Source organism: Delphinapterus leucas, chromosome 1 (genome assembly GCF_059928025.1).
Source record: "Delphinapterus leucas isolate spDelLeu-1000000601 "Yukka" chromosome 1, BTC_Dleu_Yukka2, whole genome shotgun sequence".
NCBI classification, from domain to species: Eukaryota; Metazoa; Chordata; class Mammalia; order Artiodactyla; family Monodontidae; genus Delphinapterus; species Delphinapterus leucas.
In genome coordinates this window covers 130,198,645-130,211,921 of record NC_143129.1, presented here as the reverse complement: position 1 = coordinate 130,211,921, position 13,277 = coordinate 130,198,645, and the positions used below count along the sequence as shown (strand labels likewise).

At 34.7% G+C, this 13,277-nt stretch overlaps 1 protein-coding gene across 1 annotated transcript in view; it reads left to right on the top strand.

Annotated features, from left to right (window-relative positions):
• Positions 1 to 13,277, top strand: part of LRRC7 (leucine rich repeat containing 7) — a 135,637-nt gene that overhangs the window by 31,405 nt on the left and 90,955 nt on the right. Inside the window, exons 8-10 of the mRNA XM_089910398.1 lie at positions 220 to 339; positions 5,863 to 6,063; positions 12,978 to 13,089. Coding sequence (XP_089766524.1) covers positions 220 to 339; positions 5,863 to 6,063; positions 12,978 to 13,089 — 433 coding nt within the window. The remainder of the gene's footprint in view (positions 1 to 219; positions 340 to 5,862; positions 6,064 to 12,977; positions 13,090 to 13,277) is intronic.

The window sequence follows — 13,277 nt, the reverse complement described above, 5'->3', positions numbered from 1 at the left end:
TGAAAGTTTAGTTTAGTTTAGTTTAGTATGAAAGCTGCATTGTGTGAAGAAATTGTGACCCTTTAGCTTCATATGATATTGGTACTGTTTTATTACATAGAATTAAAACTAATTTTCTGATGGTTGTTTTAAATGCATTACCCAGAATGAAAAAAATAATATCAAGAATAGAAAAATGATAAAGTGAAAGTTTTGCTACAGTGCTCCTCTTTCTCCCAGAAAATGGAGATTCCTTCTCCCACAGGATCACTCCTGCCAAGCCCCCTGGGAAAGGGGCCAGCGTGGGATTACTCTCCAACCTGCCAGACTGTCTGGCGATTGCTGCACACCATGGGCCAGGTGTGATCAGCAGATCCAAGATATGCCCGTCCCCCAGAATGACCCACAGCTGGCATGGGGTTGTATAAGTGGCCTCCAGCAGGAAAGGAGCATGTGTACTCCATTGCCAGTTGCAGCACAATCCACCACTCTTCCCTCTCTAAGTGGCAGACAGGTAGGCCTAGGTGTTTGGGGTAGGAGAATCCCTTACGTAGAGGCAACCTTGGAACAGTGGTTTATGGGGTATGTTCTGCATGATTTGGGGTAAGAAATGTTGATCATACAGAAACCTTTCAATTGCCAGTGTTTGATCCCAGTTTAATTTTTTATTCATTGACATTGGCAATGGGGTGGGGAGAACTGAGCCAGAGGGGGAGGGAACATCGATATGATGTGCCTACTGGTGGGATATCTGGCATGGTTTTTAAGTTGGGTGCTTCATTTTTATTTATGTTCTTATTTTTCAAGATTTTTATTTAAAGTGTGGGAATACCAATAGTCGGGCAGAATGTTGATGACACTATTGATGCAATCTAAATTGTCCCCAGACATACACACATTTTTTTGTAATATCAATTCTGAGGGAGATTAAATAACTAAAACTTGATTCTAAAACAGCATGAGATTTGACTTGAAATTTGCTGAGAGTGGACTTTGAGCCCAAAGATGGACATCTGTTGAAAAGCATCAATTTCCTTTTAATTTGAAGGCACAGATGATGAGAATTCCTGTAAGAGAAGATTGGCCTGGGAATTCTGGCATATAGGGCTTCCTTATCTCAGTGGGTGTGGTATTGAAGAGTTTAATGAAAAAAAATCTTAATGGGATGTGGAAGAACACTACATATTTTGTAAACCTTATCCACATGTAATGGACTAAATTCTTATTCTGTGTATATATTCTTTCTACAATATATGGCAAGTTGAGAATCCTAACTAAAATTGCTATAGGTTTCCTTTCTATGTAAAATGTTCCAATTAATTCCTAGAATAAGATATTTAACAATAATAACCAAAGCATTAACTATTATTTCTCTTACTGGAATTTGCAATCAAATCAAATGATAATTTAATCATTATATAAGAAAAGCATAGTTCTTTGTGAATTCAAGGTATCACTTCTAAATGCCCTAGCTATTAACATTATTTCTTTCTTCATTGCTAAATCTTTGGGAGTCTCCAACATCTTGCAGCTACTATTTGCATTTACTGCACTTTCTTAAGATCTGAGATATATAGAATGTTGTGAAACACTTCTATTTTCCAAAATAAAATAACATTTCAGTAAAAATATTGGATTTTAATAAAATGTACCTGTAAAATGAGCAAATACTTTATGGTGAGTGATAAACACAACATTTTGGTAAGAACATAATTGACAAATTTTTCCTACCTATTACATATATCCTGTATTAGAATAAGGGAATATTTATAGCCTATATATTTAGCAATATAAAGAAACTAACTGGGCATTACTGAACTATTAATATAATTGTGTTTATGATCATAGTTATTCATTTCTGAAGCACTTCACACATGCATTGAAAAATAGGCAAAACAATCTGTAAAAGTGTATAAAATATGCTTTTAGAGAGCTTACAAACATAACAGAATTATAAAATACTATACTTTCATTTTTTTAATTATAAAATATTATGTTAACTTTATGTTTTAAAAATTGAAATTATCTTATTTAACTCAATAAAATTCACACTTTAGATTTACACTATTTCTTCCACAAGATTGTACAAATATATGCTGCACCTATACCAGAGAATAGCTCTGAGCCAAGTAACACTTGTGAAGCATAAGCTTTGGAGTTAGACCTGAGGTTGAATATGGGCATTGATTCCTGTAGCTGTATCACCTTCAAGTAACTTACACCATCTGAGCCCCTGTTTTCCTTCTGTAAAATGGTAACAGTTGCCACAAATGGGTTGTGAAATTAAAATGAGATTTAATTATAATTAATTATAGATTTTAATTAATATTATTAATTATAACTATTTATTATTCATTTGTAATTAAATCCATATGGTAAATAATTAAATAAGTATTGTTTATTATATAAATAACTAATAATAATTAGTTTTATATATTCCTATAAAACACTTTGCATGGTGCCTATCACATGGCAGATAATGAGTAAATGATAGTTATTGCTGCATACAACCTGAAAAAAATCCAGTTACAGGTATTATAGTTAGACATATATATAATAAAACTAGATTGCCAAAGACTCCAGATTCAAAAAATACATGAGAAGAATCTGATATTAGAAATAGTATCTAATCTCTGCATAGAAATTATACATTTTCAAGGGACTTCACATTTATTATCTCATTCGAGCTCTAGATTAACCCAAGATATTATCATTCCCATTTTACATGAGTAGAAACTGGACAGAAAGATTGTGGCTGATAGCTAGTTGCGGGTAAATCTGTGGCTTTAATTTGGGTCTTCTGACTCTAAGTCCAGTAAATTCTGCTAGTAGACTAGTAAATGGGAAGCAAGTAGCTTATTGTATAGGTGGAACAAATCCAAGTTTTATGAGACCTGAAGCTTCCACAATTTGGAGAGGAGCCTCTTTAAGGAAAAGAATATAAAATAACCATGTAAATACATAAGTAAGGCCCCTCACAAGGCTTTGGAAAGAGCCCATGCAGGTGACAGACCCTAAAGCTTAAGCTTCATTAGCTTAATGGCAATTCCACTATTATTTCTACATTTAAATATTTTTACAGAGATAAAGTGCCCAAATATATTCTCATGATGTGACCAAAATATAACATTAATTTGCTTATAAAATAACCAGAAAATATTGGTACCATGGCCATTAGCAAATAGCCCTCTGTGTCAGAAGGGACACAGCATCTACAAAAATTAGATTACATTACTTGATGTATTTAATTCTAAGAAAGAAGACGTCCCAGGGGGCTTCCCTGGTGGTGCAGTGGTTAAGAATCCACCTGCCAATGCACGGGACATGGGTTCAAGCCCTGGTCCGGGAAGATCCCACATGCCGCGGAGCAACTAAGCCCGTGCGCCACAACTACTGGGCCTGTGCTCTAGAGCCCGCGAGCCACAACTACTGAAGCCCATGCACCTAGGACCCGTGCTCTGCCCTGAGAGAAGCCACCGCAATGAGAAGCCCGCGCACCACAACGAAGAGTAGCCCCCACTCACCGCAACTAGAGAAAGCCCATGTGCAGCAACCAAGACCCAACACAGCGAAAAATAAATAAATAAATAAATTTATTAAAAAAAAAGAACACATCCCAGTTTTTGCCTTTGATTCAATTTAGAAGTGTAGTTTTAATATTGAGGATTGTTTAAGGTGTGTAGAATTTTAATTTAAGAACCTATTTGAAAGTAATTTTTCATTCATATTAAAAATTAAAAGATGTTCTTAATTGGCATAATAGTCACACCATTCTACAATTTACATTTTTTAAATGTAGTTTTTTGACTTTTAAGTCCTTTGATATCAAGGACTTTTAAACAAGTTCAACAATATAATTTTTAAACTTAGATCAAATTTGTGATTAATATTTCTAATACCAATTTAAACAGCAGATCCAAGAATGCATTCATCCCAATGGATTTTGTCTAGCATGGCTATCATTCTTTATGTTTATTTAAGAATGCATTATAAAGTACCCTGAGATATACTTATATTACACTCTAACAACTTATACTTTTGTTTTTTGGTAAAGCCTTTTTTTCTTGGGTTATATTTTTGTAGCTTTGTTTCTATATATTATTAACTTCATCCTATTTGTTTCAGCATATTAAAGATTAAATTACATTTCAATGAGATTTACACTAACAAATTTATCTGGTTTTTCACCAGCTTCCCAAAAATTTCTTGGAAAAATAATTTTGTAACTTTAGTTCTGAAAGGAATGTTAAAAATCATCTAGTGAAGTCCAATCCCAGTATTTGACATGGACAGAGAGCCACAGGAAGATGAAATACTAGAATAACAAAGTTGGTGGATTTGCTAAAACTGCAGATGAGCAAAAGTGTTTGAATTCATATTTATAATCCTCAGATCTATGTCACTATCATAGTTTCTTACATCCCATGTGTTACATAGGTGTGGAGGGGGTGGGTATGTGTGTGCCCCACCCTCTTTCCCTTTTTATCTCTCATCCCCCTCTTTCTTCTTACCCTTTCAGCTTCTCTTCCACCTCTGCCCTCCCCCAACGCACCCTCACACACACTTTCCCCAACACATACTCACCACTATCACATAAATCATTCCATTTTGTAAAGTTGGTTCTACTCAGATTCAAAAAGACATGACTATTGGATTAAACCAAGCCAAGTAAATATGCCCCTTAGTTTTCCTCCCACTCCATTTTAATCAGCCTGGATAATTTGTATCTATTCCATTTTAAGTATATTTTAAGTACTCTGAAGGTGGGATATTCTGTATGGAATGTCTCATATTTTCCCTCTCTGAATTAAATGTGAAGAATAATAATTTATATATATATATATATATATATATATATATATATATTCCCTAAGTCAGATTGATACACCAAAAATGAACTCAAGAATAGAAATAGGGCTTCCCTGGTGGCGCAGTGGTTGAGAGTCCGCCTGCCGATGCAGGGGGCACGGGTTCGTGCCCCGGTCTGGGAAGATCCCACATGCCGCGGAGCCGCTGGGCCCGTGAGCCATGGCCGCTGAGCCTGTGCGTCCGAAGCCTGTGCTCCACAATGGGACAGGCCACAACAGTGAGAGGCCCGCGCACCGCAAAAAAAAAAAAAAAAAAAAGAATAGAAATAAGTCTCTGGATAAGTATAAGCCAAAATTTACATATTTACCTAGAATATCCTAGACAATGTTCTCAATTTTTTATTTCTCTTTATTGTAAGATGTAACCTATAAAGCATGTTACTTTATTATGGTAAAAACTAAATATAAAAGCCTCCTTGAAGGATTTTTTTTTTTTTTAGTTATTAACAAGAATTAGCTACCCTACCTTTTGATGTAACATGCTAATTAACACAGAGCTGGTGCATATTTGATGGCAGATACTGTCAACTCCCCGTTTTTTAATACATGATAACTCACTTGTAAATCTTTTGGGGTCTTCTCCCATCACCTGCATTGATATTCCAAAGATATTTTTAATGTCAAAATGATTCTTTTTAAATAATTAAGGTAGGTAAGGGAACAGCCTCTAACGTATAAAAGCAGCTGATAGTAACTTGATTAAATTTTTCAGAGATTACCAATCACTTAAGTGTTTGACCTACTGCTATTTCAACCATCTATAGAGTAGACCTAAACATAAGATATCATCCAAAAATTGTTTTTAATCTAGAAAGGTGGCCAGGGGTGGGGAGAAGTCCCAGGAGGCAGAATGTGAAAAGAACACTGTGTGTTCCACTCTACAACACAGTTTTTCAGCCAGCTCAACACTCACTATATTGCATTTGGTTATACTACTGCACATAAAATGGCGTAGTTTTGTGAACATGCTTGCTGAAGGTATTTTTATGTTAAATTTCTTTTTACAAACTTCTAGGTTGAAATAAACCTAAAACGATATCCAACTCCTTACCCAGAGGATTTAAAGAATATGGTAAAATCTGTTCAAAATCTGGTGGGTAAGCCAAGCCATGGAGTGCGTGTTGAGAATTCAAATCCAACTGCTAACACGGAGCAAACTGTGAAAGAAAAATACGAACACAAGTGGCCTGTAGCCCCAAAGGAGATTACAGTGGAGGTATTTCAAGGTTATTGGTAATTGCCAGTGTGGTTTGGATTTTTTGGAATTACTAAATGATATGTTTTTTTAACTGAACAGATCTTCCTGGATAAGTGCATTTTTTCCTAATGTATAAATGAGTCTCTCTACTCTTCCAAACTATGAGGGTTGCATTTAATAAATGCACCTTCATGGCGTAAAATCATTAATACAGCTCCAAAAGTTCCAATACACACAGAAGGAATAATTCACTCACCCAGCTAGGCCTGGCCAGTAAGTGCATTAAATCATTTTCATGATATTCCTTTGACTACCCCAAACTTTTATTGTATGAGTCATTAGAAAAACCTAAATGAAGTTTTTATTATTATTATGCAAATATCAGTAAAATTCTTGATCAGATTTAGAGCCAATTTTTAAAAATGTTTTTGTGTTTGGGTTACACCCTTTATAGGAAACACTACTATATAAAAAGGGGCAATAACTTTGAAATTTAGCTTTACGGAATCTAATATGAAGCTTAGTTTCTATATTTTAGAATGAATTAGATATTTATCCTTATCAATTTGTGTGGTCTGAAAAGAATTCAACTACATTTATGCCACCTCTGTACTATTTCATCTACTCTTCAGCTAATTTGGTTATCATCTTTTAATCTTCATTAGAAACATAATTGATATGAGTACATCTAGAAGTTCCTATACCTACTGCTCAAAAATCTAGGTTGACAAAACTCTTTTACAAATCTGCGTTCAAAGCATCAGTTTTTTGCATTAAACACCAACTGTATATTTAGCACTGTGCTAAACACTGTGAGAGAGAGAAAAGAAATATGAAATGTGTGAATAGTCCCCAAATAATTGAGAGCCTAGCCAGGTAAACTTAACACAGATGAAGCCATTAGAGAATGTATTATATAAAACATGATAACATCGTTGGTTGTGTGATGGAGAATATAATACTCTAAGAAAATGGAGTGATAAGCAGTCACTGCCAATCACTTTAAAAGTTATGTGAAATGCTTAAGATTGAACTGCATATTAAAGATTAGGTGATTCTTTTAAAGTCAAAAAGAGAAGAAGGCATTCTAGGCAAAGAGAAAAGAAAGCTTAAGCAAAAATAAGCGTGGTGTGCATATCTGCCAGTGGAAGTACAAGCCTGACCCAAAAGAGAGGAATATAGCTGGATATCTAGGGAAGAAAATTTAAGTAAATATTTATTTTCATTGCTTTTTTCATTTTGCTTATAAAACTCATATTATTGTACTTTTTCATCTCTAAAACATTACAGATATACTATAGCAAAGCAACATACTTTTCTTTTATCTCTAAGATACTGCAATAATATAAAAAGGAGGAAAACTAACATTTAGTGGGTACACCCTAAATACACATACACTTTATATTTACACCTCATGTCATCACAGTTTAACATCAAGATAACTGTAAGGTCATGATAACCCACAAACTGAATAACTACTGCAAAATACATAGATCCTAAAATTGCTTACTACAGGGATGGGAGAGATGAGACAAAGAAAAGATGGCTTTGGTCATGAATTTAATAATATCCCAATAGTAAAAAAAAATCTTAAAATTGTCCCACAAGCACTTCAAACTTAACAAATCCAAATTAATTTTAATGTTTCCTCCTCAAACTTGCTTCTGCTTCAGTATAATTGGTCTTGATCTCAGCTGGCACCATTATCTACCGGTTCACCCAAGCTAGAAATTTGGGAGGCATCTTGATTTCTTCTTCCTTTTTTCTCCCCACTCCCTGCCCCTTCCAATCACTAACTCCTATACATTTTCATCTAAGTGTATCCCCTCTATCTCTTCAGGTCCTCAACTCTGTCCTGCATTTCTGTAAAAACTGTCAATTTCTTGGCTTACCTTGTCCCAAGCCCTCCATTGCCTTGCTAATGATCTTTTTAAACACACATCTAATGTTGTCCTCCTTAAAAAAAAACACTATAGCGACTTTGTATTGCCTATCTAATCTTTTTAATTTGCTAAAGTAGCCAAGCTAAGTAAGATTGAAGCTCAACTTTCAGCTTCATATTTATTTCTATGATTCGCCCTACTCTTTCTTAGTTTTCTTCATCTACTAGCCTTTTCCCCTTGAATAGAAATTTCACTGATAATATCAATATTTTTTCTAAAATTGAGATTTTAGATCTTCTATGCCCAACTTTTAGCCATCCTAGGGCTAGGAGATGTCCTTTTCTGTATCATCCTCCCTTCTCATTACTGCATCCAAATTAAGGGGCCCTAATTCTATTCCACTTCCAGATATAATAAATACAAATAACCAAGTGTCTAGCTGATCAGTGTATACTATGCATTTTTATTATATGTTTTACCTGTGCCTGCCATTTTTGGGTCATCATTATTTAGATCATGCTACCAAGAAGGTGGAAGAGGGTGTCACACACTGTATGACATATTTATCCATGTTGTTAAATATGGAAAACCAAGAAAAAACAAACAGAGGTAAGCAGAAGCAAAAGCAGAAAACAGAAAGAAGAAGCAAGGTAAATAGGTTACAAATGCAGCAGAGAAAGAGGGAAAAGGAAAGATATATCATTTATTGATCACTTTCTATTTGCAACCCTATGCCAAGAGTTTTAACATAGAGAATATGGCCAAGAGAGCCATAAGAACAAGGAGGTCAGAGAGATATGAAGGTTCTCCTCTGCTCCCATTTTCCTTCATACATGCCTTGTGGAGATTACATTTGTTTTTCCCCCAGTATCAGCCCATTTGGATGGCTATAACAGAAAACCATAGACTGGGTGACTTAGAAACAGTTTTTAAGGAGCCAGATTTTATTTATGTGTAAAAATCAAAGCCTATGAGACTTAAAATCAAATTTTCAAAGGCTCAAAAGTATCAGGGGTTAATATACAGTGATAGCCAAGAAATACCTGACAGTTCCAATTATTATTGTTAGCTCTGAACAACTTAGTAAATATTTATGCCCCACTTAGTGGTTATTTGAAAAAACAATACACATAAATTGAAAGAGAAAATAATAGTTTTAGTTCATTCTTAAATAACCAAAACTACTTACTCATGGAATGTGTGCACCTGTTGGACACCACCTACCTTCTCAAACCTTGGAATCATATTGGGTACTACAAATCTAATTTCTGTTTCACATTGATTTTCGAGTGGCACTTGATTATTTTTTATCACAGCAACCACCAAAAACCCAGATTCACACAGACTATTAATCAAAAGAAGTGTGCAATCTACTGTTGAAACTGAGAGCTACCTCAAGGTAGCAGTTCTCACAGTATCTGACTGATGTCAAGTATTGCTTTTTTCCCCTCAAATATTTAAAGTAACCCATGTGTCCCTGTGAATTAGCAACAGCACTGTGAGTGCCTCAAGAGCACAGTTTTCAGAACGGGGGAAAGGACTTAAGTGTAGAAGACATGAATTCAAAGTTTGACTCCACCTTGTTACCAGTTGTATGACCTTGACAAGTCACTGAAACCTTTCTGAGCCTTGGTTTCTTATCTTTAAAAATACAGATAATAATAACAGTCTTTCAGAGATTTTGTGGAGATGAAATCAGATGAGAATATTTATAACAGTTCTGAGCACAGTTCGTGGCACAGAGGAAATCTGCAGTAAATGACCATTCCTTTCCCATCCACAAGAGAGGGAGACCCTGCCACATTCTCCTTTAATACTTCTGTGAGTCGCTAGCTTGCATTAACCACTTTCATAAAGGAAGGCACTTTTCCATTTCTTAGGAGACTCAGTCCAATTTCTCTCTGTAGAGGAATCACATCTTTCTCCAGGAAAAAGAGAATAGTCAATTACCCTTGAAAGTTTCCTTAAATGCTTTTATTAATGCCTTTATTTATTTTGACTCGAAAGCTCAGGCATAAGCTTTCTTCCCCCTTTGACTTCTACCTTAGGCTTTAGGCTCCCTTTCACTACAGCAGTATCAGCCAAGATTTAGTTTGACCAGTGGAAGGGCAATGGGGTTAAAAAAAAAAAAAAAATTTTTACCTTTTCTTTCCCCTCAATCTCTGTCCCCTCACCAGAAAAAAATATGGCTCAATTTACCTATAATGGGAACTCCACTAAATTTGATTCCCTACTAGTAACTTCCACTGTCTTCACCCAAAGAAGTAGTCCCAAAAGCTTCACCCACTTTTCCAACATGAACTTGATTCTTCCAGCTATTTATAAAAGACTTTATAGAGGCAAAGCCAATTATTAATTTCCTTTGTTGGATAGTTAACTTTGTTATGTGAAGCCCGTTTGAGAAGCGAGCTTTGCTTAGGATAGACAATATAGCATATACAGTATCCCATAGAAGACCTTCGAGAAGAACAGATTCCAGTTCAAATCCCAGCTCTACCACCTATTAAGCTTCTGACTTGGAATTATTAGCTTACCTCTCTGAACTTCCATTTCTTTACTTGTAAAACAAAGGTGATAATAATAAACAACTTAAACTAATAAATAACATTAAAAATAAGATTATCATTTAAATAATCAACAGGGACAAAATATAGTGTTTAGCATAGTAACACAATAGTAGACAGGTAATAGATTCTTCTTAACTGATGACCACCATCATCATCATCATTATTTTGCTCATAAAGATAAGAGAGTCTAACTGGGTCAGTGTAAATCCATTACTCTTGCTTCAACAGTAGTCCTCTGCCTAGGTGGAGGGCTACAGAATTCTAGAGAGGAGATATAAGTTCGTGATTAGCTGATATCATTCTTCCCAGTCATGAGGGCTCTTTTTTGATTCAAAATAGAAATTCTTGAGCAGCGTCAGAGACTAGAATTTAAGTCAAACTATAGCTGCCATGCAGAGCTCCAGTCACAATTGTGAGATACAAGTGTAAATGTTTGATCTATACATAAAAGATAACTTGAGTACCAAATGTGTAAGGCATAAGGGGAAAAAAAAGTAGTGAAATCCTTAACTATATTTACATTTCTGTGCTTATACAACTCTTTTGTTTATTTGTTTTTGACTAAAACAAAATGCTTATAGTTCTATATTAAAATGTCATAAGAATATTTCCTTTTTAAAATATTATTTCAACAAATAAGTTATATTGATATTTATAGAATGTTAGTATTAGACAGAAATTTGCACTAATTCTTATTATCTATTACCCTCATTTTATTGATAAATTGAATAAGATCCAGAGAGTTACAGTGACTTGCTCGAGGCAACCTGATTAATAAGTGGTAAAGCAGGAATAAAACAGAAATATGCCACTTTGTAACTGAAAAATTTTTGAAAGTCTTAACATATTTTATGCCTTTCATAGTACCATTTCTCAAACTTGCATCTGCTTCTACTTAATACATGTCTCTAAAGATGTGTGAAGGCTTTTACTCTATTCTCTCAACTCAAAACTATATCCAAGGTTTCTTATGCTAAACTTTTGAAATAATTTTCAAAATCCATGAAAACACAGATTTTCCTATTCATCTCCAGAATTTCCATCAATCCCATTCTCTTTTCCGTTCCTCTTCAAATATATACAATACTGCATGTTAAGTCTCTAATATGCTCAAGCTGAGCTAACCAGGAGGCAGCAATGTAAGGGATAATCATCGGACTAGAGCCCAAAGGAATCCTACCTCCATGCTGGATCTTTGTCTACTTATCTATGTAAGCCTGGGCCTCACTGAGTCTCAGAATCCACCTCTAGGAAATGAAAGGATTGGACTAGGTGATCGTCCAGTCTTCTCCCACTGAAATATTATTTTTTTTAAAAAGTGTCAGATATACCCAGGTTTGCGGTGGCGGGCGGGGGTAGGCAAAATGTATAGTAAGAGTTTCTATCTGATATTACCAACCAATTAGTTATAAGGCAGGAACCATTTCATTATTATATTTTGTCCTCAAGTGTATTCTTTCTCCAATTTAACAAAATACTTCTAAATGTATTACATTAATGTTCAAACAAACAAGTACTAATGAATGAAAAAAACGGAAAATTCTCCTTTGAATTCAAATTGAGCTTAAGGGGAAAAGACAGAAAGATAACTGCTGTGCACAAATTTATATCACTACTTACTCCTGAGTGTAAACAAGCCATTTTTATATCTAGAAGGAAGTGAGAATTTTGCTTTTCCTAATGTCCTCCCACTACCTGGTTAACCGGGAATAATAATTTGAATTACAGAAGTTTAAAATTCATAATTTTTTTAAATATGTTTATTTGTCATAAAGTTATATTCTTATACCAATGTTGCTCATTATACTGAGTGAAAGGATGTAGAGTGAAGATTTAGCGGGCTAGATTGATCATGAGAAAACTAGAAACCTTTGGAAGAAGGCATGGTAAAACTAAAGAAACTGAGAAGATCACTTGGGAAACAGTAGGAATTTAAGAGGGAGATTGGCAGTAAAAGCAGTATTTATAGGGCCCAATTGTGCATTAACTTTGTTAATATTTGAAAAAAAAAACTAGTTGGTCAGTAATATATTCCTCTTAGAACTCTTAAAAGAGTCCATTCCTTAGAACTCTTACATGTTTATATGTTATAGATTATGTATTGTATTACTTATATATGACTTATTATAATTCAGTCCTGTTTTATGAGTTATATCTATCTCCCTAACTAGACTGTAAACTCCCACAGGGCATTGGTGACATTTTGTCTTTCTTTGGAAACTCCACAGTTCTTTGCACAGTGCCAGGCATATAAACAGCTTTCAAAATATGTCTGATGAATAAATGGACTCATTTAAATTAGAAAAACAAAACATTTTAGTGCTTACCTCAGAGATACATAAGATTCACTTCTCCTAGTGCGCCACGGTGAATTTAATTCTGGAGTCCCATCTTGTATCTGAGCCAAATAAAGATATTGCCATCTTGGTTAACCAATGTTTAAATGTTTACTTTCCTTGTCCTGTATTATTATATCTCTCAGGATTCTTTTGTTCATCCAGCTAATGAAATGAGGATTGGGGAACTTCACCCTTCATTAGCTGAGACCCCTCTGTACCCACCCAAACTTGTTCTGCTAGGGAAGGACAAAAAAGGTAACATTGTGAACCTGATGTGGAAAATATGCCACAAATGCATGTGCATGATGAATCACCAGTTGTAAATTATGATATACCATAGTCTACAGAAATATTTTATAAACATGTATCTCTAACATTCATTGGTATGCTGTTTTTCATACTTGCCTTTCTGTGTTTATACTTGTCAATGTTCACAGCATTAT